Source organism: Nylanderia fulva, unplaced genomic scaffold (assembly GCF_048542155.1).
Source record: "Nylanderia fulva isolate GAGA-0341 unplaced genomic scaffold, ASM4854215v1 Scaffold51, whole genome shotgun sequence".
In the NCBI taxonomy this organism is placed as follows: domain Eukaryota; kingdom Metazoa; phylum Arthropoda; class Insecta; order Hymenoptera; family Formicidae; genus Nylanderia; species Nylanderia fulva.
Genome location: NW_028190599.1, coordinates 734,716 through 762,712, shown reverse-complemented (window position 1 = coordinate 762,712; position 27,997 = coordinate 734,716). Strand labels below are relative to the sequence as shown.

General features: G+C 31.2%; 6 protein-coding genes across 10 annotated transcripts in view; 1 reads left to right on the top strand and 5 right to left on the bottom strand.

Annotated features, from left to right (window-relative positions):
* Position 1: 1 nt before the first annotated feature.
* On the bottom strand, positions 2–8,119 carry sp3 (phosphatidylinositide phosphatase spermathreecae). Of its 3 annotated transcripts, none has more exons than XM_029316531.2 (13): positions 7,900–8,119; positions 7,256–7,632; positions 6,920–7,177; positions 6,522–6,676; positions 6,250–6,422; positions 5,981–6,173; positions 5,563–5,890; positions 5,352–5,422; positions 4,920–5,144; positions 4,196–4,417; positions 3,795–4,108; positions 3,512–3,721; positions 2–3,424 (listed from the first exon to the last, which is right to left on the bottom strand). In XM_029316531.2, the coding sequence occupies exons 1-13, from the start codon at positions 7,994–7,996 to the stop codon at positions 2,430–2,432; spliced, it is 3,618 nt and encodes a 1,205-aa protein (XP_029172364.1). In that variant the 5' UTR covers positions 7,997–8,119; the 3' UTR covers positions 2–2,429. The 3 variants fall into 3 exon arrangements, with proteins under 3 accessions (XP_029172364.1, XP_029172366.1, XP_029172365.1); XM_029316533.2 differs by lacking the exon at positions 7,900–8,119 and having other exon boundaries at positions 7,256–7,399; positions 7,495–7,593; XM_029316532.2 differs by lacking the exon at positions 4,920–5,144.
* Positions 8,120–8,767: 648 nt separating this feature from the next.
* On the bottom strand, positions 8,768–10,982 carry Ublcp1 (Ubiquitin-like domain-containing C-terminal domain phosphatase 1). Its single transcript, XM_029316506.2, has 2 exons — positions 10,760–10,982; positions 8,768–10,369 (listed from the first exon to the last, which is right to left on the bottom strand). The coding sequence occupies exons 1-2, from the start codon at positions 10,917–10,919 to the stop codon at positions 9,594–9,596; spliced, it is 936 nt and encodes a 311-aa protein (XP_029172339.2). The 5' UTR covers positions 10,920–10,982; the 3' UTR covers positions 8,768–9,593.
* Positions 10,983–11,075: 93 nt separating this feature from the next.
* Positions 11,076–26,738, top strand: LOC114941486 (tubulin alpha chain). 3 transcript variants are annotated; one of them, XM_029316491.2, is made up of 6 exons: positions 11,076–11,173; positions 11,782–11,837; positions 24,145–24,364; positions 24,684–24,985; positions 25,290–25,871; positions 26,105–26,738. In XM_029316491.2, exons 3-6 carry the CDS (start codon positions 24,160–24,162, stop codon positions 26,342–26,344), a joined length of 1,329 nt encoding a protein of 442 aa, XP_029172324.1. In that variant the 5' UTR covers positions 11,076–11,173; positions 11,782–11,837; positions 24,145–24,159; the 3' UTR covers positions 26,345–26,738. The 3 variants fall into 3 exon arrangements, with proteins under 3 accessions (XP_029172324.1, XP_085343321.1, XP_029172323.1); XM_085487195.1 differs by lacking the exon at positions 11,076–11,173 and adding an exon at positions 11,190–11,282; XM_029316490.2 differs by lacking the exons at positions 11,076–11,173; positions 11,782–11,837 and adding an exon at positions 23,993–24,025.
* Positions 12,618–17,850, bottom strand: LOC114941485 (salivary peroxidase/catechol oxidase). The gene is given in 6 exon segments (XM_029316489.2): positions 12,618–13,033; positions 13,312–14,410; positions 14,584–15,136; positions 15,695–16,144; positions 16,799–17,045; positions 17,296–17,850. Coding segments are annotated over 5 exon segments (2,451 nt in total). The 5' UTR covers positions 16,936–17,045; positions 17,296–17,850; the 3' UTR covers positions 12,618–12,821.
* LOC114941491 (coiled-coil domain-containing protein 142) lies at positions 18,426–23,210 on the bottom strand. The gene is made up of 13 exons (XM_029316497.2): positions 22,597–23,210; positions 22,261–22,481; positions 21,924–22,056; positions 21,605–21,750; positions 21,268–21,458; positions 20,936–21,127; positions 20,691–20,830; positions 20,157–20,441; positions 19,953–20,069; positions 19,510–19,663; positions 19,196–19,313; positions 18,836–19,023; positions 18,426–18,575 (listed from the first exon to the last, which is right to left on the bottom strand). Exons 1-13 carry the CDS (start codon positions 22,765–22,767, stop codon positions 18,442–18,444), a joined length of 2,190 nt encoding a protein of 729 aa, XP_029172330.2. The 5' UTR covers positions 22,768–23,210; the 3' UTR covers positions 18,426–18,441.
* Positions 26,364–27,997, bottom strand: part of NiPp1 (nuclear inhibitor of protein phosphatase 1) — a 3,522-nt gene continuing 1,888 nt past the window's right edge. The window contains exon 6 of the mRNA XM_029316495.2: positions 26,364–27,969. Within this exon, the coding sequence (XP_029172328.1) occupies positions 27,601–27,969 (369 nt within the window). The 3' untranslated portion in view covers positions 26,364–27,600. The remainder of the gene's footprint in view (positions 27,970–27,997) is intronic.

The following is a 27,997-nucleotide window of genomic DNA, read 5'->3' as shown; positions in this document are numbered from 1 at the left end:
ATTTAATTACACGCACACAAGCCAAATGTGTTTTATTGATATTTATTCTACAAGTGCTGTCAATGCTTGCTGTCTGATGTATACTCAAATTTTCTTATTATTTTCTGGAAACATAGTAATAGCAGAATATGTGTAAGGCATATATCTCTAGAAGCTCCACACACGATTTTTCTAAATAGAGTTTTTATTCTACAAGAAATAGATGAATTAAATAAAAATTAATTATAATATTTATGTACAAATACCTTAATTTTTATATGCATAACAAATTTTTTTTAAATTATATTTTACTTTTATAAAAATAACTTTTTAAAAAATTAATTTTAATAATTAGTGATTCGTGTTCTCATAGAGCGAGTTCTTATCTATTCATCTATTTTTTGCAGGTCAGTTGCAATGTTATAATTAAATATGCAATAACATACATTATACAGATTTTAAAACTTGCGTGGAATCTTACATTGCAATATAATCGTTTAAATTAAATAATTATATATATATATATATATATATATATATATATATTATACTTAAAAAATTCATATTAAACGTTTTTCTAAAATGAGTATTTTTAAAATTATTAGTAACAATGTAAAACAAATTTGTGTAAATTAAAATTAAAATCTTTTAAGAATACATATTTGAAAAACAGTCTAGTTCATTCTTATCCTAAAGCATTGCTAATTTTCTTTCAGAGTGTATACATTTCTTAAACCCTGTTCGTGAGTATGATCTGTCTACATTCTGTAAGATTGTATCACAGACTATTGTTCACAGTCAAAAAGAATATTTGCTAAAAATACGAGCTTAGGATCACCATAATGTGTTGATGTTTTTCCGAAACGTTTCCACATCGGAAGAAGAAAAACATCAAAATGAGACAATTATTTACATCAATGGACAATGTATGTTATATAATTTTTCTAGAATAAATATAAGATTTTCACAATATATATGTTTATTCCCTGTGCCTAATCTCTTTTTATATAATTGATTTACATATACATGAAGGGGAACGTATTTCGCAGTGTTTTATAAGCATATACTCGATTTAATACTGTATGTTTGCTGTAGTTATTAAAATTGTTTATAACAATTGTTGAAGCATCTAAAATTAAAACATTCATACAAACGCGATATTATATGGATACATGAACTTGTTTTTCAGTTCTCTCGTATTATACGAATTTTTTTTATAACTTAAAACCTCTTATTCGTGACAAAAGCTTTTAATTTTTCTATCTCGTTTATCTCATGTGTATTATTTACTTGATTATAAAACATAATTATGTATATATTTAAAAAAATTTAACATGCAACATAATAAAATTTTATGCATATCTCTCAAAAAACTAACACAGAATAATAATTACATATGTTTTTGTTTTGGTAACCAATGTCTCAAAGTTTCAAACATATTTCTTCTCACTAATTTTATTATATATAAATTCTTTTGTTATAAACTATATTTAAATAATTCTCTTTATTTACATAATTGACTATAAAATCTTCTTTCTTCGACATCCTGTACAAATAAATCGTCTCATCTGCATTTATTCATCTGTTTAATATAACATTATTTATATATGTTCATTATTTATCAGTTGAATAAAATATTTTTACTAGAAAAAAAGATATTTTTATGCAGAGATAAGAGAAAATTTCACGCAGTAAAAATAAGGTATTAAAACCTTTTCAAAAATGTTTGCATACTTTTTAAATTCAAATTGGTCGCATTAAATAGCTTTATTTCAGAAAATTGCTATTAAAAGTGTTGTAAAGATATATTCAAAAAATTTAGCAAGTATGTAGTAAAATTCATACATTAGAATGATTCACGATCAAAGAAAATAAAATGTTAAAAGGTGGCACAATTTCCTAATAATACAAAAATTGTAGTCGGTATTTATTAATCTGTAAAATCAATTATTACGAATAAATATTGACCGTGTTGTACTTTGTGTTAGTTTTGTAATTTTATTTTGTTGCAATTTAGAAATTACTTTACTTTTTACAGTGAATAATTTTGTTTGTTTCACATCAATAAAAGCTATATCCATGAAATGTGAAAACACGAAATAGGTGCAGTGAGATCGATTTATAACTTTTTCTACAAAACGTGATCGGAATTACTTTCTACATGATTTTTTTCTCGTGTTGTTCAAATCTCTCTACGCGATCTATATAGCAAAATGACTATAGTACAATCTAATAATACTTTATTCTCCTTCTCTTCTTTTTTTTCAAGGTGCGTAATAGCATCCACGTCGCACACACAAATATATATTTATATATATACTAAAAAAATTCCTAAACTTATATTCATAAATATTAACTATAATATTTACGAATATAAACTGTATTAATAAGCTTTAAATTGATATTCAATGACGAATTGGATTCGAAAAGCTGATCGTTAAAATAAAGGTTTATAAAGCAATAAGTCTAGATTGACAAGAGGCCCATTTTTCTTGAAGTTTCTGGCGCTCTTCCATATGATGTTCTGACAAATTTCGCATTATGTGGCCTGTCTTCAGCTTTCTAGGATCTAAATTAGCTCCTAATGTTTGAACACCTTTAGCAAACTTGGAGAAGGGCAACAGGATATCTTTGGCCGTCGACGTTACTGGACTGGTAACATTCGTGATATTCTCCCTTATAGATTTTAAGGCAGATTCACTTTGGGATGACGTAATATTCAATATCAAATCCTGTTCGGATGCCGATCTTTTTTTCTCGTCCAATCTATTATCCGTTTGAAGAGTAGCGCTCTTGATACAGGATGATAACGCTTTATTTTCCATATCCCCCGTCGAATGACTGATATTCTTGGAAAGTGTCAAGGTTGACGGTGGAATCATCCGTTCTCTTTCCTCATCTATAATGTCTCCTGCATCGTACACCGTTATCTCCGGCGTGGTTGCCGTAGTCTTCTGCGGCGAAGTACTGAGGGAAGTAGTGCCAGAGCAAGATTGCGGTATTAAATGCAATGCGTCAATGGCTACGTCAGGTTTTGAATCCACATTCGTGTTATGTCTCATTGCAGATAAGCCCTTATTCATGCCAGTCTCACAAACGTCACCATCCACAACGTTAGTATTTTTTACACCCATAATAATACCGATCACTGGAGTGTAAGCTTCCATTAAGTGCTTATCGTGGCTAAAATTTGCTGGCTTTTTAACATGTATAGGTGTCATTTCAATATTTTCCTCGCTGCAGCTGCTACTGCTGTTGCTGCTCTCTTCTTTCACATTGCCTGATATATCTCTGTTACCGACGATAAAGACCGGTTTCGATGTCTTTTCCGTCTTTCTGTTACCTATGTTCTTCGCCAAATCAATTGGTTTCTTTGTGCTGAAACTCTGACTCAGTTTGTTCAATTTGCTAAATTGCTCCGACATGTTGCTTAAAGCTTTTGTACCTAAAAAAATATTTATTATTATATTTATAAAAAAATTATATTCGTCGAGTAATATATATAAAATATTAAAGTAATTTAAGAACAAACCTGCTGTCTTTAAAGCAAGCAATTGTGTCTCAGATACATTTCTCGTCAATTCTGGAAATGATGAAATATCCAATAATCCAGTAGAGCCTTTAACATTCGCTAATTTACTCTTTCTCTTATCTAAAGTGACATTCATAGCTACAGGAATCTTTGGTAAGCCTGCTATTTCCATAGCTACAGAAATAGCTTCACAAATTGCTTTTAAAGATTCTGTAAATTTAAAAATTCGCGTAAAAATTATTTAAAGTTTGTGTTTCGATATACAAAGGAAATGTGTTCCTACCTATGCTTTCTTCTTCAGTTTTGATCACAACCGCCATATTATTGAAAAATCTTAAATTTGTACTGCGAAACATGTGAAAGTAACCATATTCACTGTTCATCTTATAATTGATTCTAATACAATGATAATGCTTATTTTTGAAGAACGAAACTGTATTCTCGGGCTGACCGAATTCGATATAGACGATATCGTTTAGCGGGATTCTTTGATAATTTGTAACTTTATCAATTTGATCGTCATAGTCTGCTATATAATAACTATCTCGGGTTAGTATCAGAATGGTATCCATTTCTGTTTCCGTTGGATCACCGGTACTAAAATAAAAATAAGAAATTTTTCATTAAAACATAAATCGCATCTAAAGTAAAACAAATATATTACAATGAATATTTAATACATACACAGGATCGGCATCTATGACACCCCAACTGCCGAGGATACTTTCAGGATCAGGTATCAATAACTTTTTGCAGTCTTCGATTAGTAATTTCACGTGAATTGCAGTCGCCGCGTTGTCTTCTTCATCTGTACGTTCTAAGAATACTTCTTCGCTTACCGAATTTCCTAACATCAGATCAATTGTTGCTTGTCTATACACATCCTTGAAGCGATTCAAGTAATATCTGCAAAAAGATATTTTGATTCTCATTACATGGCTATGTTAAAAATGAAAGAACAGTTTTCAGAGATAATATAAGAGCATAAATATTTCAAGAAAATATAAGAGCATAAAGAAAGAATTTCGTTGAAAGTATATATTTAATAGATCATATATTCTACATTACAAAAAATATATTAAAGAAGAGAAAACAGCTTTTTTATGTTTATTGAGTGATAATGCATTTATTAAATAATACAAAGAGGATTGATTATAAATCATCCTTATATTCTTCCACAAAATAAAAGGATATTATAGAGTTTAATCATGCAAAAAAATTGTGGCATAACAAAAACAACTTTTCATGCTGATATTAAGAGAAAGAGAGCATCTTTTTACATATAAATTAGTTTATAATAGAGTAAAATGTAATTAAATAAAGTTTTGAAGATTGAAGATATATTTGGGAAACATACACCTCTGTTGTATGTTTCCCAAAAGTGAAGCTACAAGCAAGCACAACGAACCTTGCTAAATTATAGAGGGCAGTGGCATAAAGAAAGTCAGGATGAGTAGCAAGTTGAAGTTGTATATTTGGTGGTTTCATAGGTATAAGTTCGAGACAGCAATTATCAAAGATATCTAAATAATGTGACCAATCATTGTTCAGTTGATCAACGTCGATTGAGTTCCCTAGTAGCGTATCTATCGCTGCTTGACGTAAGTCGTCCATAAAGTGTTGCTGATAATATCTATTGGAAAATGAAAGGATAATGTCAGGGTAGAATACAACGCGGTTTCAAATATCGAAGACCCGGATATTATCTTTTAAAGGGACATGAAAACTGTGAGGTTCTGTTTGTGTGATGTAAAAAATGTTGGGAAATAAAAATAAAAATGGAAAATGAGGAAAATTAAGCGGATACAGAATGATAAAAGATTGATGTATATAGTTCTACCTGTTTGCAGAATTCATGCCGTCTTTCATCATCCCAGTAAATTTTCTCTCTCCAGTACGTGTATAATCTCCCTATAATAAACAACAAGGAATTTTATGTCAGAGATCATTTATAAAATTAAATTAATTGATAGAATTAAATTTATCATTATTAAAAATTAATATAAATTTTTATTCAATATAACACTTGACACAAACAGCCTAAAATGCACCTTTAAAGCGTTTGTTCCTGCGTATTGCTTGCTAATAATATCGCCATTATTAGCCCAAAGCGATTGGAAAGTCTGTCTTATGTTTGCAGGCAGAGTTCCATCAGGAGGTATTAGTCCCAGTTTCGAAAATTGCATTTCCATAACGGCTTTACCCAAAGCAGTTTGCACCACGTTTGTTCTATCTAAGCAATCTATGCAATTCACACGAAATATGCCCTTCTGCGTGCAAATTGTACCTTGTTTATCACGCCAGCAATAACCCATATCTGCTAGCATTGCAGCCAATGCATTAACCAAAATAGACACATTTTCGAAATGCATTCCTCGACTGTGTTAAAGACAAAATTTTCGAGATATAATTCGTAATAAAAATAAGTATAAAGATTTAAAGTTATGGATAATGCTTGGAGATACTTACCAATATTCGTGAAAATCGAAAGTAGTGTACGTAATATCTGAATGATTATAGTTAAACACATAATTACTGTAAGCTTCCCAGATTATCTTTTCTTTGCCAGACTGTTCAACCAGATTAACGATGCAAACAGGTCCATACAATGCAAGTTCTTCACCAAAATGCTTTTCGAATGCTATTTGTGTTTCAGCTTCATCTATGACATTATTATATCAGATTATTATTCTATATAAATGTTTTAATGTAAAAAATATATCGTTTCCTGCTTATACCTTTATCAATTCGCGGTGGAGGTTTATATTTGTATCCAGGTTGTGACCAATATACTGGTACGCTACCTCGTACTTGTACAAAGGATACTTGATGATCGTGATACCAAACTAATTGTTCAGTCTCGACATAATTTGCACACTTCCCATCATCATCCACTCCGCGTCTCTTGTATCTGTGTAATGTTATTTAAAAATATTTCTTTATTATTAATAAAATTTATGTAATTTATGAGAACTGTATAATTGAAACAATCTATGTAAATTAAATTTACCTTGTCCCAGCACGGAATCTACTCCTCCTTGATATAATTGCCAAATTAAATATCTCCTGCTGTGGTTGCTCATCAAAACCAACTTCAACTATACATTTTTCTATTTGAACATATCCTTGAATGATTGGTAATATCCAACAGTTTGCTTTATCTTTCTGCAAAAGAAAATAATTTAACTAAGCAATTGGCATGCTATATAAATGACAAATATTCCTTGGTGATTGTACAACTAATTTCTGATAAGTTATATACTTGTGCTAATTATTGGACAAATAAAAATAAATTTGATATACCATTTATAGAATTAACTATATAAGATATTTAAGCAAACGCTGTTCTTGCAATTTTAGTATATGAAATCAATTATAAATAATAAAAATTTTATAAAAATTACTAACATCTAAATTAATTATATCTTGTAACATGTGTTTGTTCCAGAAAAATCTGTCATCCACCCGTTGCCACAATGGTTTATCCTGATTGCCTTGCTGAGATTCTGCTATACATTGCCGTTGCAAACTATTAGTGATATCACCAGTTTGACAAAAGAAGAAAGAATCAGTTTCGGTAAATATTCTATTTAATTCTTCCAGTATTCTCTTCTCAAATCTTTCCTTGTCCTTCATTATGTTTCGTTTTGCTACTGTAGACTTCACCTATAAATATTATAAGTTTTATATGTGAGATATAAAATAAAATGCCACTGGACAATGTCAACAATTTAGATCTCTTACTTGAGATGTAGCTAGCGCAGCAGCCTGTTGTGTGGTATTTTTTATAGTATTTGTGGCATTCTTGATTGTACCCCAGGTTTTTGCCAGTCCTGCTCTCTGTGGTATGTCAAACAATCCACTACTTCCTTTCTTCTTCAATGCATACTGATGTTTTTTACAAGGCAACAAGCCAATATCTGTATTATCTGTGCCGAAATGTAGAAACGCGATAGATTTAATTTTGTAAACAACATGATCACCATGTAATTCTCCTGCTGGTGTGACATCCTTTATAAGCATTAATCGAGGTTCCAATACTGATGTTTGTTCAATTTTTCCCACTATTCCATAACACATTCCCAGACATTCTAGATCTTTTGGTGTAGCCCATTCCCAATCTACAAAATCCATCATTCTCAGCATTAAAAATAATTTATATATTGTCACAATTAAATCCTAAACGCATAAATACACCTATAATATTCTGTTATTAATTATTAGAATTTAATCAGAAAGTGTTATGCATATATCTTTACATGAACATAGTATACGCCCTGGAGGAAATGAAACAGATTCGCGTCACGAAAACTCAGATGACGTTTAGATCGATCATTTGACAGGAGACGCTCGGTTATCTGTCAAATGCGATTGTACGAATTACTCACCCGATTTTGCTGCGAATTCGCCGGTATACTTGTCACACCAGAGACTATATCTCTCTTTCACAAAGATAAAGTGGGTGTCAGTGCGGAACAACTCCATTCTTCTGCTTCTCTGCGAGTTTGACAGCTATCGAACAGCATGTGTGACGTTTCCGCGTCAAGCAAAATATCCGCCTACCACTGAACGTCCGCCATAATGTTCATGACGTTCGTGACTTACTTCAGTCGAGTGTGCTTTTCGATGTAGAAAGCGACAACGGCGAGCGATCGCACGAGTATGAGAAATGCGAAAATCAATTCTATTATTTTTCAATGTGGACACGACGATGTGAAGTAGCTAGTCGCTCGATATTTCGATTTAAGGTACTTTCTCAATTCGTAATTACAGAGTCGTTCTTGACCTCGTTTGTAGTATATGAATAATTGACGCGGGAGATCTCGTTTCTCATTCATTTTTTTATACATTTATTAATATTTTTTTATATATTTATTAGTACTTTTGCCAACAACGATGTTTTTAGATATATTAAAAGAATGAAGGCTTTTTTGCAGAAATTTTATATATAGAAACTTTTTATCCTATTTCTCTTATATAAATAATATATTATTAATTATATATATATATATATATATATATATATATATATATGTGTGTGTGTGTGTGTGTGTAATGATCAGAGATAATTATTTCAGATTCCAGACAGCTCTTTGATAACAATGTTGTTTTTAATTGCATTCGCACAAAGATACACACACATATATATATATATAAACTTAAAAAAAGGATTTTTATTAAACTTTTGATCGCAAATATATTTAGAAATATGTTTAATTATGATATAAACTTGATAGATATAAAAAATTAATTGAATTTTCGGATAAATAAGCTTTATTACAATGTTCATATACATTTTTCATATTTTATACATCTTCTTTCGTAATACTCTAAATTTTTATGGAAATGGAAATTGTATTTTATTAAACAGTTTAAATATTTATAAATTTGGCATATAAAAATTTAAAAATTTTTTAAATATACAGTCTGCCAAACGTTAGCATATATATATAAGATAGAAATTGCGATTTGCAGCATAAAACATTAATAAGTGTTAATGATTGCAATACATCGCATAATAGGGCGAATATGTAAATATAAATAATTAAACGCTTCGCGTCTGTCCTGTGAGACCCAAAGTTTGCTAATATTTATATTCGTGAAACACACATATATAGAATGTATAAAATTTTGCACACATGACTTGACGCGAACTTAAACAAGTTATATCATTACATTCTTGTACTGAGCATTCATGCACTTTATTTAAATGGTTCTTATATCTGTATAATAAATTGATAAATACATCACAAATATACAGAAACATGTGAAAATATGTGGATTTTTGAAGAGTTTAATATCACGCATTATACATTCTTTTGCAAAACAAAATTGTATTCATTCAGAATGTATTAAACAGTCTTGTAGCCTGGTTTCTTAGTCGTGATTAAAAAAAAACGGACAAATGCAAATCCTTTCATTATGTACAATCTATCAAATTACTTTGTATTCTTTCTTTCATCAATCCCTATATTGTTCACTGGCTTTTGATAAGAAAAAAAAGGAAAATTATTTTCATCAATATTTAACTTTTCTCATTGCTACTGGTTTGTTTATTCGTGTGATCGTTTTTTTTGGGTTTTTATTCTTCCCATTTTCTATGATTAAGAGTTTGAAAGTCATCAACTTCTGCTATTAAATCCAAATATCTTGATAACTTCAGTAATTCAAAATCTTTGACTCTACTAGTGTGAGCATGTTTAAAAGGTTTTATTCGCAATCCCGATTGAGGATTCATTATGAAATTTCGTCTGATATCGTCAAACATTATTGTATTTTTCGCAGAGAACTGTTTGTACTTTCCCCAAATAATGCCCAATGGTTTTACTCCAACAACGCCATATTTCGGTGTATGAACAGTAATCATAGCAAGAACATCTAGGTGAAAAGCTATTTTATAGTTAGGATGATTTGAAACTCCCAACAGTTTCATCTTTTCATTAATCCACCTCATGCTAGTTGCCGACCAAATGACTATGTCATAATTTTTATAAGCACGTGTTAGGAATTCATGGAGATACGGACGCATTAATTGAGCTCCGCTTTCTGCCACTGATCTATGATCAAACAAAGTATAGTCTATATCAAGAACAAGGAGCTTCTTACCCTCTCTCAATGGATTCAATTCTATAATCATATAGCGATCGATACGTATTTGGATTTTACGCAGATTTATTTCAGCTTTTTCGATTTCTACTTCCTCTTCCTCTATATCTAAATCATTAATCACTTCAGGTACATTCTCTGGTGCTTGACTGGCCTCCGCAATATCCTCTTCACGCGAACCCATCAACATCAGTTTGAAGCCAGGTTTCAAATTTAATTTGCCAATTATATCCTCATCTCGTACTGCTTTGCCTAAGGAAAAAAAGTTTCCACAGGCTTTTTTGAAAACTATATACTTTCAGTTATGCTATATTTAGATCATAAATTTTCAATTTTTCTCAGTCATTAATAATGATCAATACAAGAAGTAAAACAATTATTTGAAGAAACAAAATATTACAAATTGAAGATATAATAAAGAGGAAAAGAAAGTTTTTCTAAAATTATAAATAAATAACAATTTTATATCAACACATTTTAAATGACAATAATACCAAAAGCAACTAAAATTTATTGATTAATAGAAGGATATTTAACACGTGAACATGGTAAAAATATTTGTAAATATATATTATTGAAATTTTGCAGCAACAATTATTTTATTAGAGATGAAAAGTCAGAAAACAGTTGTCAAAACATAACCTTTAAATTTGAGATTTAACAGCTTTTGACGTTCAGGACGAACACCCGTTTCTCTATGTATACGCTCTTTCAGAGTAAGAACAGTATCCTCTTCCTGAATATCGAGAATATCGTATTCTTTTCCGCTCCATTTCACCACAATTCTCAATTCGCCCTCCATTCTCGCTTTTCTAACCGTACAAACGAAACAGATGCATCGCAAGCCTAAAAAAAAATCTGTAGATACACTTGCAACTGCATTATCGATGTATCACAATTATCGTTCTTGAAAAATCTTTCGTTCGATTACACAAGAGGTCGCAGTGGAATTAAAAAATAGTAAAAATTATTTTATTTTCTTTGTATATCTCTATTAATTTATTATTAAAATTACATAAACAAAATACATACGAAGAAGAACTTACTGCTGTATAGGTATATACTGATATTGCAGTTATAATAATTAAAAAATAATATAATAAGTTATAAAGCAATACACATTATTAGTAGAAAAAAGAAAATTATGAAAAAGTACTAATTAAAGGTTAGATATAGCATATATTAGATTATTAAATTATGTAATTTTACACAATAAAATAAATTTTATACTTATATATATATATATATATATATATATATATATATATATATATATAAATATATATATATATATATTTCTAATATTTCTATCTAGATAATAATGCAAAACTTTCTTGCAGTTAAAATTAAAAATAAAATATGTTTTTATTCATAGTAAAATAAAAAATCGCAAATTGTGAAAACGATTTTTTAGACACTCCATATATATTATTATATAGTTAAATTTATTACAATACATTTTTGAAAAGTTTTTGAATTGATGAAAAGAATAAAAATATATAAAATTTTCGAAATTGAACTTTTATATAAATAATATACGCATTTTGATACATTTTGACATATATCCTTTTGTTGATATATTGAAATTTTACATATAATTGTTCCGTTCAGTTTTTATATATATTGTAATTAATTAACATAAATTTATATTTATATATTTACAGATACTGGCTAATATGTTTGGATACTCAATGGCGAAAAGTCGACTAAATCGGCATTGGTAAGTGCTAAAAATATTAAAATATTTTTAAAATTTATATTGAACCCTATAATATAGCACACCATATCCGAAAGACATTTTGAGGATATCCAGAAGACATTCGAACATCCTTAGATGTTCTCTGAATATCTTCGGGATATGTGTGCTGTTAGGGAAAATATAGCTGCAGCTCTTTTTCTGCATTAAAATATGGTACGAAAAAAAGTTCAAAGTGTCATTTATCATTTATTATATATATTTATATTATTTATTTCATTTATATTTAATTCATTTTAATTTACACAAACATGTGCTGAAATTTACTGACATGAAAAGTATAAAGATAATATAATATAGTAAACTACTTTTATAGTTAATCCTTTTATTGAGATATGTATCTTGTTATTGCTATTGCTATTAAAAACAAAATAAACACATTATTTTAAAAAATGTTATATATTTAACAAAACATAAATATATATATATATATATATATGTGTATAAAGTATAAGCAGACTAATATTTTTTTTTATTATATTAATCTGCTTGTTTAAAAAACAATTTTGTATGAAATTGACTTTTTTAGCTACATATATATATATATATCTTACTTATTGAAGAACTGCAATCTAAAAATATGTTGAATTTTATAGCAAAAAGCTTAAAACTATTTGTCCATCCCTAAATTTATTTTCAATCAATTATGTCAATATAATTTTATATATTTATTTTATATTTGTTTTATTTCATATTTTTAAATTAGTTTTTATATGTATAGTAAAATTTATAAAATTGCATAGACATAGATAAATTAATAACTTTTTAATTTAGAGAGAGGAATGAACAGAATGCAATTATTATATAAATATATATAATTGCATAAATATATTGTAATTCATATACCAAATTTATTTTTGAAAAATCCTTTTGCTTTAGACTTTAGATGAATTATAGAATATAAGTCTAATTTTCTTTTTACACAACATAATTCATTTATCGTATCGCTTAATAATGACCGTCATTTGTCGATGACGCTAAATTGGAAGTGAGATTTTGCTTCCACAATAAAAAAGAAGGTTCTGGTATATCTTTGCAAGATACCATAGGATTATCAGATCCAACAGATCGCATTAATTCCATCTGAGTGTGCGTAATTCCATCGGAACAATCGCATATTATTTTAGCCAACGAACTCTTGCGTAACTCCGCGAGTTGTTCTGAAATTTTTGCGAATATGTCCATTATGATTTAATTTTTGATAAATTTTGATCAAGAATTTTACTCAATTTTGATTTACTCACTTTTGATATGATAAATTTTTACAAATGTCAAATATTTATTTTAAAAAAATTATATTTAATATTCGCTATTATTTTAATGCATATTTTTTCAAAATAATTTTAAAATAATAAAGAATAAAAAATAAAAAATTAAATACATTTTTTTCAAAATAATAAAAAAATGTGGCTAGCTTATTAACATCAACAAAATTTACCTTTTGTGAAGGGGTATGGTTGCTCGGCGTATTCATACCAGAAACGATCTCCCTTTTGCAAACGTGCAAATTGATCAATGATTAAACACGTAAACGTAGGTCCGACCAGGCTGTCCGATTCAGGGATTTCTGACAACGCGCCAGTATACAAATCTATATCGTCGACCGACTCGTAAAGCATCGACATTTGCTCCAGATCCTGATGATTCAAATACCCTTCGAGGTCCTCAAACGTTTTCACTTTTCCTAGTCCGCAATATTCCCGCCACACAGTATATCCCGGTAATCCGTGATCCCGTCCACGTTGAATGTTCAACGACACCAGATCTAGACCGCAAGGTACCGTGAAATTAACTACTGGATCCTCGAAGAGATTATTAGTCAGCTGCGAAGTGACATGCGTAGAGTATTTTTGAATGACGTTGGTCGTGGCCGAGCTGATCGAACTTCTGATGCCGTCCCTGGCATAGAGGCTATACGGATTGAAAAGCATCCTGTGCAGCTCCACATACGACGATGTACCCTTCTCTGCGTCTGTCATCCTCATCAATCCTGGAAGTAAAGTGTGAGCGAAACGGAAGGCCGCGGCCGCGAAGTGATTAGCTATCGTCGGGTCGTCCTCCAGATCATTTGGATCATACGTTTGTTTCTTGTATCCTGAATCAAGGGGCTTCAGGTCGTGTTCCTTCATCCTTTTATCGCCTACGATGATGGGTAGAAACTCGCGATAGGTAATGTGCTGGAGTTGGGCGCCAACGATGCGTCGCGTTTCCTGGTAGAGCACTTCGTCGCCCCAAGTGGGATTGATTTTGGACAATTCATCAGCGATCTTGTTGTGCTGCCGCGCCCAAAGAAGATGCATCGTAGTTAAATGCAGATTCTCGTTCGCTCTGGCGTCACCCGCGGCGAAGCAATAACGACCACGACGTCGTTCGGCTTCTCGATTTCAACCATCGTTAGGATTCGTGCTCGCTGGTAATAGAGTTCTGTTGTCAGGGGTGAGCTGCATTTTTAAACGACCGCCCGCAAACTCGCGTAGATCACAAGTAGTCTCGTTGTTCGAACCGTAAATGGCTGAGCCGTCAATGAAGGCGCTGACCTAGGCAACATTATTTATATTAAATTTTCTATTATCTTATTCTTTGAATTATTTTTAATATATCTAATTATATTGTATATCTAATAATATATATAATAATTAATATATAATATATTAAATTATTCTCTGATTTTTTTTGAAGTTGAAAGTAGAAGGAATGCGATCTGAATTACTTGATTAAGTTGTTCCCTGGAGCCGAGTTCGCATCGCGGAGCTGGTGCCGATCTTACGAAGTTCATGCAAGTTCTGTTAGTCAAATCATGTATAGGATCGCCAGTTCCGATTCGAATAGGGAAGCATTCGGGATGTTGTTCTTTCGTGGGCGAACAACATGCTATCGAACTCCCGTTAATACCTTGGCTGAGCGCGGTGGCAGTAATGTCGTGATCCAAAAATTGGCCGAATACAGCCAGCATCACCGTGAAGGACGGATTGCTGCTGACTGAAGGTTTGTGTATCTTCAAACTGACTTCTCTAGCCGAAGGCAACTCCTTTCCGGATCGCGCCTTTCGAGGAGATTCGATTCTGTCGGCGTAATCCGGCGGCAAAACTCTTCTGAAAGGTGTCATGCTGGAACCCCATCCTCTCGGTCGATTGCAGCTGCCATCGACGGTTCTATATTTGCCGATTTTGCAGGTGTGATTGAAATATCGTTTGCATACACTCTTTGGCACCCAGCCGCTTTCGAAAAAAGTACCGATCGCCGAAGATTCATCTTTAATGGATCTTGAAAAAAATATTTATAAATCTTCTTATTATACACAGAGAGAATTAGTTTCTATAATATTTTAGATTATTACACGAAAAGAATTTTCTCTGAGAATTTATCCTGAAAATTGTGAGGCAAATTGGAAGAATTTTATAAGAGTTTCTCTGATTAATATTTATCACAAGAAAAATATTAATATCTACCACAATAAGATCTAAAATATGTCCAATATGTACATATTAATGTTTTATTGTGGTAAATATTTAATCAGAGATCATATATATTATCCTATGATTACCATGATTTTCGGGGTAAATTCTAAGAGAAAATTCTTTCCGTATAATAATCTAAAATATTATAGAAACTAATTATTTTTAATTTTAATTACTAATATAAATAATTACATCATATCCGTGCAAAAAAATTAAGATTTTAATTTACAACTATGCAATCAGGCAAAATATAACGTAGCTATTCTTCACTCTGAATATTCTCTTCAAAGAAAAAAACTAGAGGATAACATAATATATCTTTTATGACAATTTAGATAGGACGAGACAATCTATCTATCTCACCTCATATTCTCAATCGTTCTTGTAGCTGCGATTTCACCTATCGCTGCCAAAGCAAGAGCACTGACATTAGGATGCGTGTTCATCGCATATCGGTGTCTAGATTCTGGAGATGGGGATGGCAACTTTGTGGCAATCTTATCCGCGAACAAATGATTTTTCATCGCTAGCTCGCCAGCTCGTAGTCCTTGCATGTATTCATGTCGACTGAGATTCTTCGTCGAGGTATCGATGTTCGCGTGTTGTATCGGGATGTAATTGGGTTCGTTTATAGCACTAGCAGTGCTGCTGAAGGACGCGTGCGAGGTAGATCCAGGTGCAAATCCTAATAAGGATTCTCTCAAGATACCACCTAAATTTCCAGAGGATGTTGCGTTGTTGATCGCGGAGGTAGAATTAGTATGACTGATGGAATAGCTGATGGATATCACCAGAGCCATAGTGAAGACCACTCTGTAAAGTCGCAGACAAGTCGGATTATAAAATATAATCGTTCAATAGCTTATTGTAAATAATATTTCGGCACATAATTTTATTATGTACAATCAAATTTTTAGATTTGCAAATTTCATTACTGACATGGCTTCTCAAATTAAAAAATCCTATAGTATTGAATCTTAATTTCTTCTTATTTAGTTTTTATTTATTTTTAACTTTTACGAATTTCTGTCTTTTTCTTTTAACGAGTTTGACATTTAAATTCTAGATACAATTTTGTATAAATAAAATATGTATGACGCAGTGAAGTATATACAATCTTAAAATAAAATTTTATTGAATTTAATGAAAGACCAACTTACGAGCAAGCGAATAGGTGTAATATAATAAAAATTTAATTTTATTTATAAATCATGAACTTAAATTCTTAAATAAACTTAGAGTTTGAACTTAAATTCTTTACATAATTTTAAGTTCAAACTCTAAGTTTATGTAAGAATTTAAGTTCATGATTTATAAATAAAATTGAATATATAATATATTAAACACCTATTCGCTTGACCGTAAGTTGGTCTTTCATTATTTTTATTTATTGTGTTGCATAATACGAGCCTCTTTGCTTTTTTATTTCTATTGAATTTGTTTAAAAATCTCGTACAATAAACTTACATCAGGATACCGCAAACACAGCATTGAAACTGTCGTATTCGCGTTCTTCGAGTCCTCAAAAGACTGGCAAATTCGACGTAGTCGGGTGAATCCAAATGTCTTAAAGGCGTTCTTTCCGTAATACCGCGCATTTTCATCGCACAAAAATGCAGATACAGAAAATAGAACACGCAGATATCGATTTCTACCTCTGACTCAATTGATATAGGCAAAGCTCTTTCAAGCTCCTCTTACCTGACAATTCGATCTTCCGAATACATAAATCACTTTATATAATTAAATAAACATTAAATAAATTTTTTATCTGAAACGAATTATTTACTAAAAAAATATACAAAAAGTTGATAAATTTGAGAGTAATAAATGATTTTCATATTTATTTAAATTTTTTAACGAATCGTTGTTTGCAAATTTTTAAAGGCACGCACTTAAGTATGATACTTATAGAATACTTCTTCTGTATGTAAAAAAAAAAGGATTTAATAAAGATTTCAAACCCTTGGAGATTGTTTGCACGTTCGCACGGACAACCAGACTGGTTATATCAAGTGTTGAATCGAGAATCAACAGTCTGGAATGAAACATGAGTTGTCTTGCCGCATTCTTATTTTGCGGTGCGACAACTCTGACAACGAGCTGCACTTCTATGAGACTTATGCAAGTGATCACACATCTTACTCGAGATTGACAAAAATTTTAGACATTATAAACTACGCGTATGAACGATAAAAAAATTTAACGTAAGTTATAGAATAAAATTGATTCCATAATTATTTATTTTTTTTTACATATAATATATAATGCAACGGCATTGCTTATTTTTTTATTATGCAACTTTCGGAAGTAATAAAATTAATTAAAATTTTGCTTTTTTTATATACATATGTATACTATATGGACACTCTCTTGTATCTTCACGTTTTTGTTTTTACAATTCACTTTACATGAAATTATTGTTTAAGGTTTAAGTTTTCCACGTCAAAAAATTAAAATCAATTACTATAACAGCTGTGCAACGTTGACAATGAACGGCCAATATTTGACTGCTAAGAACGGTGGTCGTGCACAGTTATTGCGTTGATTTTCTCGTCGTATTCCGTACCTATGTAATATAATACTTGTCTCGGATCATGGAAAGGCTTCCGTTCTGTCGGGCTTCTCAAAAATATAAGTTTATATTGTCAAATGATTGGTTAATTTTCTGTTAAAAAACTGAAAAAGTAATCAAATGCACAAGATTGCATAATAAATTTGTTTGTATAAAATATTATAGTTAATATATATTATATAGAATATAAAAAATATAATATAAATATACAGTTACGTATAAAATATATACAGAATTTATTCTGTAAAATATTATTTTGCATATTCTTTTTGCTCCTTTTTAAATAAATTTTGTTTAGAAATATATCAGTTGCTTTTAATAAAATTAATAGTGATAATGATAATAATAATTTTTATAAATTATATCAGTCAGAGCTTCTTTAAATATTTCACAGTTAAAATTTTAAAATTAACACGTTAATGAAAAATATTTTTAATATAACAAGTTCTTGTGTGCATTCAAGTAATTTAAAAATATTTGTGAGAAAAACATGTAATATCAGATATAGAACATCAATAATTCATCATTTATTTTTTTATTCTGTACAGCAAAAGTAGTTTCGCTTAGGAGCACGCAATTCAAGCCATTGTTCTTGATTCGGAACATACATTTCGGCTGGCATACGTTCTAAACCTGGAGATTCAGGCGACCCGCGCTCATTTCTCCGAGCTAAAAAATAAATCAGCAGTAAAAAAGTTAATACAATTTTTAAAAAATGAAAAATTTTAATTATTATCATTGATTAAAGAATAAGTAATCACAAATTTTAAATAGTCACGAGTCTCCTTAACAATGTGAAAGAACTTTAACATTTCAGTATAACGCGATATGTACAATTATATTTGGAATAGAATATTTTTCATTAAAAATCAAAAATACGTCTAAAAGAAAGTAAATATCCTAAATAAGTTTTATATACAAAAAATTACCCAATCGTTTGCGCATCGCGATAGCTTCGCCCGGATGTCTCAAGAGAAGTCGTCCAACTCCTTCACAACGCCGCAAAACCTCGTTCTTCAACAAATGATTCCTAACATTTTGCGAAATGATCGAACATTCTGTAACCCATGTCGATACGTGTGCAAAATCCGTCAATAGCTGATACGCCCCATATTCGCTAAAAATTTATTTTTATAGTTAGTAAGATGTATAAAACGAAGAAGGGCATGTATAAATTTAATATTTGCATTAATTTCTCTTAGCAAGTGCTGGAGAATGGATTTTATTTCTATATATAGTTTCTATATTGCTTCACAAAAATAATTTCACTTATTAAAATAAGTCATTACCTAAACTTGATGCGATGCAGATAGATATAATCGAGCCACGCTTCGCACATTATTCGTAGAATCATATTTGATGTTTCATGGTCCTCTATTACTTCCAATACAGGTAGCAACACTTTTTCTATAATATGTAACTTTGATATATACTCAACACATCTTTTTAAAGAGCTTGGTGCAATAATATATGCGGCAATAAAACCCATAACTCACGTGAAAAACTTTAACAACTATTTTAATATAAAAATATTCTCTCTTTAATATAAAAATATATGAAATATAATATAAAAATATAATATAAAATAGGAAAAAAAACGTACCAAAGTAAACTTCCACGTAAAGACTGGCAGTTACCGGAGGTACGCTGCTATTTTGTCTCCAATAATTCGGTTGTGGAAAGCACATGTGTAAATTCGCGAGGCTGACTACACGACAAATCTTAGCAAGAGTGTTGATGCACTTAGCGGAACAAATCTATAAAAACAAAGAAATTAAAAATCGTCTGCAATTCTTTTAGATAGCAGATTTGAGTTAAAAATTCTATCTTTTGCAGGAGGAATTATTTGTCTCTCGGCTTTTAATAAATTTGATTTATTATATATAATATATGATTGTTTGAAAGTATATACTGTATAGTATTATAAACATCTGGAAGTTTTTTAAGATATAAATATAATAAAGAATACCTTTTTTCGCGAAGCGAGAGTTAGATAAATAACAATGATTCTTTTTATTACATTAGAAATCGAAACATATATTATACCTGAAGCAATTCGACATTTGCCTTGACTTCGGAGACGATCTTCGCTCTCATCTTCGCGCACACATATACTTGAACGCTAATAGAATCCGCGGACAATGCATTCGTGTGATCAGCGAGCTAAAATCAATTATAATTATCGAAAAAATAAATATGACAATGCATTTTTTACATACAAATTACAAAAAAATATAAGAAGAAGAATACCTTGAGATAAGATAATTCTTCAAGGCAGTTCACTATGTCACCTTTGACTAGCAGAAAAAATACATCAAGGTCCCAGGTATGGGCTATAATCTTAGCCCCTTGAATAGCCCACAATCTTACTGTGTGCACTGAATGGTCCATTCTATGCAACACCACGATCTGCTCTGATAATGGTAATTCTATCAAAGGTGCTCCTATCACCCACTCGCCGCCGATTTCACATTCATTGCTGAGGGTACCCAACAAATGAAACAACTCAACAAACATCTGGCCCGTGTCGGTTCCCTATAAAAATGCCAATTATTTATTATCTATTTTTGTATTTAATATACAGAAGAAAATCCTTCTTTTTCTTTTTTTTATTTGTATCATAATAAATAATTCAAGCCATTTATTACTATATGTTCTATCCCACACAGCATATGACATTCAAAATATATCCCGAAGGTATTTTTAAGCGATAAGATATTTTTGGGATATCGAAAGATAACGTTTCCTAAAATTTAATTTAAAATTTTCCAAATAAATGCCAACCTCTGTAGATGATGGTTTCGAACGGCAGTCGAAAGCCGAGGTGTAAGCTAGTCTAAACGTTTGATCCCAGGCAGTGATAGTCGTATGGTACCCGAGTGCATCGCATAAATTCTGCAGCGCTGATCTAACTGTAGGTGGAACTGAAATTTTCAAGTAAACATATATATAATGCAGAATATATATCTTCTTATAAAACGCGAAAAAAAATATTTTCAAATATAAGAAAATAATTTTTTTTATTTTACTTTCGTTTCCTTGAATGAATTGTCGCAACCAATCCTTGAGATGCTGAGCACCGTGGCAGTGATGAGTCGCAAGGGCTTCTCGGGACCACCACAGTATCACATGATCCAAAATACTAGACAGTGCACCCCATGCAACCTCTTGATAATAGCTCTTTACTTTTTTTATCGCGCTGTTTCTTAATTTTGTTTCGCCTAGATAATGTGCATCAATGTTCAATAATTTCGTCGACATATTTTTCTCTATATTTATGTCGCTGTTATATTTTATTTCTACATAACATGTATATAAAATACTATATAAAATATGATTTTTAAAATTATTAAAACTGTACCACCATTGCAAGTTTTTAAAGCATCTGTGCCAAGCAGTCGCGGAGAGATCCCTTGCACAACATTTAAAAGTTTAAGGACCTGCTCGTTCTGCGTATTCACGATTGTCTGCACGCTTTCGATATTGGAAGCCTCTATTTCGGATGTTGATGTCGCACTTGCGATCGGCGGCGTTAAATGTCTCGTAAGAGCACTATAGTTTGAGAAATGAAAATATACCTGATTATAAATTACATATAATTATATACTGCTTAAATATTATTTATCTATCTAATAATAATTAGATATAATATATAAGATAATAATATTTAGGTGAAGTGTGTAATCATGAACGCGAACCGATAAATCTCGATACTGGAGTTTTCTGAAACGTCTACGTCATTCGTCGTAGATGATGGCTCTATTTTTTCATGAGGTTCGTAATTTGCAAGGAGACAGTCAATAAGTTCGTGACAACATTCCTCCGCTCTGTTTTTTGCTAATATCTAAAATTATTAATGATATAAATTTTTCCTTCTCGATATTCGACATGATGTTTCACAAAAATATATCCAATTTAATAATCTATGAAAATACAATAAAATAAATTCCGAATATTTTTTTGTATTGAAAAATTATAATTAAAAATAAAACGCGAATTAAAAATTAAACTACTCGCTTGCAATATTCTGGTTACGGAGATCTTCTTCAGCGGCTCCAACATGGATGGACAATCATTGTAAAAGACATTGACGGACGAGTCTGATACATTTCGATCCACATCGAGCATACTGTTGTAAGCATTTACCAACCTGCAATTTGCTAATTTTGTCAACATCTTGCAGAATTTTTAAATATTGTTAAATCTACCTGGCAAATAAAGGCTTTGCAAAAAAAAACGATAGGAAATTAATTCTGATATTAAAATGCAAAATAATATAAATAAAATAAAAGCAATCAAAAAGAGGATGATATAATTAGTATAATATAGTAGAAAAATTATTTTTGAATTTTACCTAAATGTTATTCTTATATTCTCCTCACTTTTACAATCAACTATGTTAGTGATTAAATCTTGGATGAATTTCGCGACGACATTGAGCTTGCGCTTTAATATTATTGACAGATGATTCATTTTATATTTATATATTGGATGGGTGCTTAACTCCTTCGGATTGCATGTCAATTTATAATTTCTTATTAATTCCTCCAAGCTGTCTAGTATTTCTTCAAATACCTATAAAGCGTATTAAACAATCGATTATAAGCGTTTTAAGTTTTAATAGATATTCCCTTTCAAAATATTTATTGATGACGATAAGATCTTTCTGTGCTACAAAAACAATTCGAACCTCCTGTTCGCAAATTCGAGCCTCTGCGAAGTCCTCGATGATTAAAGCTATGCATCCTGCAAGCTTTCCCAGTTTCTCATCCAAAAGAGAAGCGTCGACGAGCCATTGATCGAGGAGGCCATCGGAAAGTGGCAGCCACTTTGCGATGTTTGCTCTGTAATTAGTATCCATGTCTCGCTGATTGTGCCGAGATTTCCTTAATTAGATTCTTTCTTCTCAATCAGCACTTATTTAACAATTTTCTTTTATCGTTCTTGGGATTATGTTGAAATCCTTATTAATTACTCTAGACTGCATTTTCAATATTTATTTAAGCTAATTATCCACATCTCTTGCTTCGCAAAATTTTTGTTCTACCTGATTGAAAAATCTTGATTAACGAATTGATTATACATATCACTTTTATAAAATCACACTGGGCAGTGACAATTAATGCTACGTAAATTGATTGTGTAAAAAAGCTATAATTAGTACAATTGGTCTTAGGAAATTGATTTTTAGAAGAAACTGCACAATTGTATATGCAATTATACAAAGGGGGAAGCAAATATTGTTGCTCCGAAACAATATTTTTCAACTTCAGCCACATTATTTGCTCGACATTTTGTTCTATCTTAGAGATATTAACTACTGCCACTTTTTGGCTCCAAATGGTGCAAGTATTGCACCAAGCGTGCTTTGTTGCCACGGATACCTGACGCATAGTAATGAGAATATACATATATAGTATGCTTTACAAGGCGTTTAAAGGATAGAAAAAAGGGCGGGTTCTTCAATTATTCGGATACCCAAATCTTCTATAAATAAATTTTGTGTAAAGCGACAAAATTATAAATTTAAAATTTAACAATTTTCGCTGCATTTAACTAAAGTAATTTTCGATTAAAAATATATCAAAATGCAAAACAAATTGGGGTTAAAATGTCGCGTAAAGCTTTGCATAATATTACATAACAATACATATATGCTTCCATATTATATTTAACATCTGAAAAACGTTTCTTTTATTTAAATTATTTGCATTCAATATCGAGGATTTTGTGTGTGAAAGTGCTTTTTTTTAAAAAAAGCATAATATACTGTAAAAAATATGTAAAATTACATTAAAAATATTTATACTGATTACTTATATAATTTTATATCTTTTTTTACAGTGGTCTAAACTTAATCATTCGGTATACTTACAACTTCATGCTCTCTAGAAAAAAAAATATAAAATTTTGATTCCTCTGAAATTCAATCATAATGGTTTCTAGGACAATAAAAAATATAAATTGCCACAGTGTTTTTTTCTAGAGCAGCTCATGGCCGGCTTCTAAATTTGTCGTGTTTAAATTGAAGACCTAATTAAAATTTCGATTTGACGATTTATCTAAATTTTTTGCTGTGTAACATCAAGAGAAATTCATTCGAAAACATATCAAAAATGGTATAAGAAGATAAAATTACATTTTCTGGATAATTCTAAATAATAAAAAGTAGAAATGTATCTCGTGTCGTATATTGTCAAGCTTTTATAGTCAATGAAAATACATGTTTTTCATTTAGCGCGAGTGTATATCAATGCACGTGGGCCAAGCGGGCGTCCAGATGGGTAACTCCTGCTGGGAGTTGTATTGTCTGGAACACGGGATCCAGCCAGATGGAACTATGCCGTCTGACAAAGTCTCCGGTACAAATGATTGCTTCAACACCTTCTTCAACGAGACGAGTTCCGGCAAGATGGTACCGCGCGCCGTGATGGTTGATCTGGAGCCAACTGTTGTCGGTCAGTATTTGATAACATTGTAAATATTGGGATAACTAAGTGCGACAGCTCTCTATTTATTACAATATATAATATATAAAATATAGTAATAAAATAAATATAATATTAATAATATTATACAATATGATATTATCAATATTATCGTTTATAATATTATTATATTAATAAATAAAAATATATATATATATTCGTATATTATAATAAATTTAAAAAAAATTGAATATACTATCAATATATGTAAAATGAATATACATATATATAATGTATATCTATTTTACATATATGAATTTTTACATCTTGAAAATTGCTACATTTCTAGATGAAATTCGAATGGGAACATACAAACAATTGTACCACCCGGAACAATTAATTACTGGTAAGGAGGATGCCGCAAATAATTATGCCCGCGGTCATTATTCCATCGGGAGCGAGGTGATCGAATCGGTGATGGACAGAATACGCAGATTGACCGATCAGTGTACCGGTCTGCAAGGCTTCTTCGTCTTTCATTCGTTCGGAGGCGGTACAGGATCGGGTTTCACATCCTTGCTTATGGAGAAGCTGTCCGATGACTATGGCAAGAAGAGCAAGTTAGAATTTGTCATATATCCGGCGCCGCAAGTGAGTGTTCAGAACAATTATTTTATTTATTCTTGCGAAAGAATTTCTTTAACTTTATAATCGCTCTCTCACATGAGACACTTAAATTAAAATTATTAAAATTGGTTTTAAAATATTATCTTTTTTCTAATTTCATATTTCTCTTAAGAGAATTAAAATGAATAGAGATGACAATAAAATAAATTATAGATGGGAATTGCAGACATCAATGTGAACCCAAAATCTCTAATTTTGAAATTCGTAAATTTACAAAATAAAGACTTATTAATATATGTAATATAATTTTTTAAAAATTATATTTCAGGTATCTACGGCTGTAGTGGAGCCTTATAATGCGGTATTAACGACGCATACGACAATGAATCATTCCGATTGCGCCTTCATGGTGGACAACGAGGCGATCTATGACATTTGTCGGCGTAAGCTTGGCATTGAGCGACCTTTGTACGCGAACTTGAACCGGCTGATCAGCCAAGTTGTGTCGTCCATCACCGCATCCTTGAGATTCGACGGTGCCCTGAACGTCGACCTGACCGAGTTCCAGACGAATCTGGTGCCCTATCCCCGCATACACTTTCCCCTGGCGACCTATGCTCCGGTGGTGTCGGCCGAAAAGGCGTATCACGAGGGTATGTCGGTCGCGGAGATCACTTCTGAATGTTTCGAGGCCAATAATCAGATGGTCAAGTGCGATCCCCGCGAGGGCAAATACATGGCCTGCTGCCTCCTGTATCGTGGTGATGTTGTACCTAAGGACGTCAACGCGGCGATCGCCGCTATGAAGGGCAAGAGTTGCATCCGCTTTGTTGACTGGTGTCCCACGGGTTTCAAAGTTGGAATCAATTATCAGCCGCCTACAGCTGTCCCAGGTGGCGATCTCGCGAAGGTATTTACCAATTCTAAACATTCTCGGGAAGAGAAGATCCCTTTAATTTAAAATATAAATTCGCTAATTAGTTTAAAAAAAATATATTAAAGTATTAAATATATTTCTTAAAAATCTAGACTATATTCAAAGAGAGAGAGTTATAATTATAGAATTTTGAATTTATAATTCATAAATTTTTGACATAATATAGTTATGTTATGTAAAATATTAAAATTATTATACACGCACAGGTTCAGCGAGCAGTCTCCATGCTATCCAATACGACTGCTATAGAAGAAGCATGGGCTAAGCTTAATCACAAATTCGACTTAATGTACAACAAGCGGGCGTTTGTTCACTGGTACGTCGGAGAAGGTATGGAGGAACTCGAATTTGCGGAGGCGCGCGAGGATCTCGCAGCACTTGAAAGAGACTATGAGGAAGTCGCTCTCGAATCGCCATGTACGCCGAACACACCATTGGAATATTAATGCGCGCACTTTTGGAGAATTTTTCAATAAGCCGGCACGTATATTTTTTTTCGCTGCCTGACGACTAAGCGAAAATTATCACATAGAAAAATGTCACATTATTCCTTACGTAAAATTTTTTGTGCGGAGAGAAATATTTCGTTTATTTTCGTATATATATAATTGTCACCGCGCATACTTTTATTTTTATAGACGGGTATTTTTTGTATAAGTTCTTGTAACATACAAAATATATATACATATTTATATATGTATATATATCTGCACTCTACAAGTCAATGTTTCATCTATTGTAGAAAAAGTACATATGGAGCGAACGTGTGAACAATCATATTTTGTACCAAAAAACTTTTAGCGAATCAAAATAATATATATCTGCATAACACATACACAACATTTGTTCTTTTATTAACTTCTTTTTTGGTATTTATATATTTATAAAAGTATGTTAACGAAATTTTTTTATACTTATTTACATCAAATTCATTGCACTTGAAGCAATAATAGTATACAGGAAATAATATATTGAAGTCTCACACAAATGTAATATATTACATAATGATAATGCTATTCAATAATTATTAAATTGTTTCTTAATTGTTTCAAGGATGACGACAATGCTAAGGCTAAATATAATTTCTTAATCATATTTCAATAACAAAAATATTTAAACACTAAACAATTTATTCCTATCGATAGTCGCTATCGCATTAGAAGTAAATAGAATATAAATATACTTAGAGAACTTAATTCATAAAACTTAAATACAGAGCTTAATATTATCACTCTCATTATACGCTGCTCTAAAGTCACATATCATATTATATCATATGAAAACTTTAGAATGCTCTGAACATTGTCGTCAGTTTTAATAAATCATTGTAACAATAGAACAATTTCGATTACACAAGTTTGTGTTCTTTACATCAAATAAAATTTTTTTTACATATTCGCTTTTAAATGATATTTGTCATATAACTTATACTATAAAGCTAAAGCAAGATAATGGGCAATATTATATTAAATAATATTTTAATAAAGTTAGTCTTTTTGCAATATTTTTACATGATTGGCGATACAGGACAAGATGTCATTATCGCCAAAAATACAACAAACTTGACAGAAAGTCATATGAAAATCCATTAATGTATATGAACAATTTCATATGAACAATTTCTCTGTAAGTGAGATTGATAGTTCTCTCAGAAAATCAATGATAAAACAATAATTGTGTACAAACCGTAATTTTCTTTTTATTATACAAGAAGCGTTGGTATGGGTTTTTTCCCAGGCCATGCCTCTTTGGCGTACTTCTTTTTCTTCGGCTCCATCGTCCGTGGTTCCGTCGAACTCGGCAGATGCTCCTCTACATGATGCGGCACTTCTGCCTGTACTTGATTTGGAGTCATCTCCACCTCGGGCGCCGGATTGGGTAATGCGATACCGAGCCGTGACGTCAGTGACGTGAGAGCTGCAGAAAATGGATTCATTGACATCGAGGACGGTGTGAACTGTTCGGGAGGTAGATCGTGGTAGAGCTGAGGGGTGGTAGACGTAGGTTGCATAAGCTTCAGAGGATTGTGATCTTCCAATAATGATATGAGACCTCCTTCCATACGCATTCTCTGTGATAAAAAAAATCCATTTTATAAC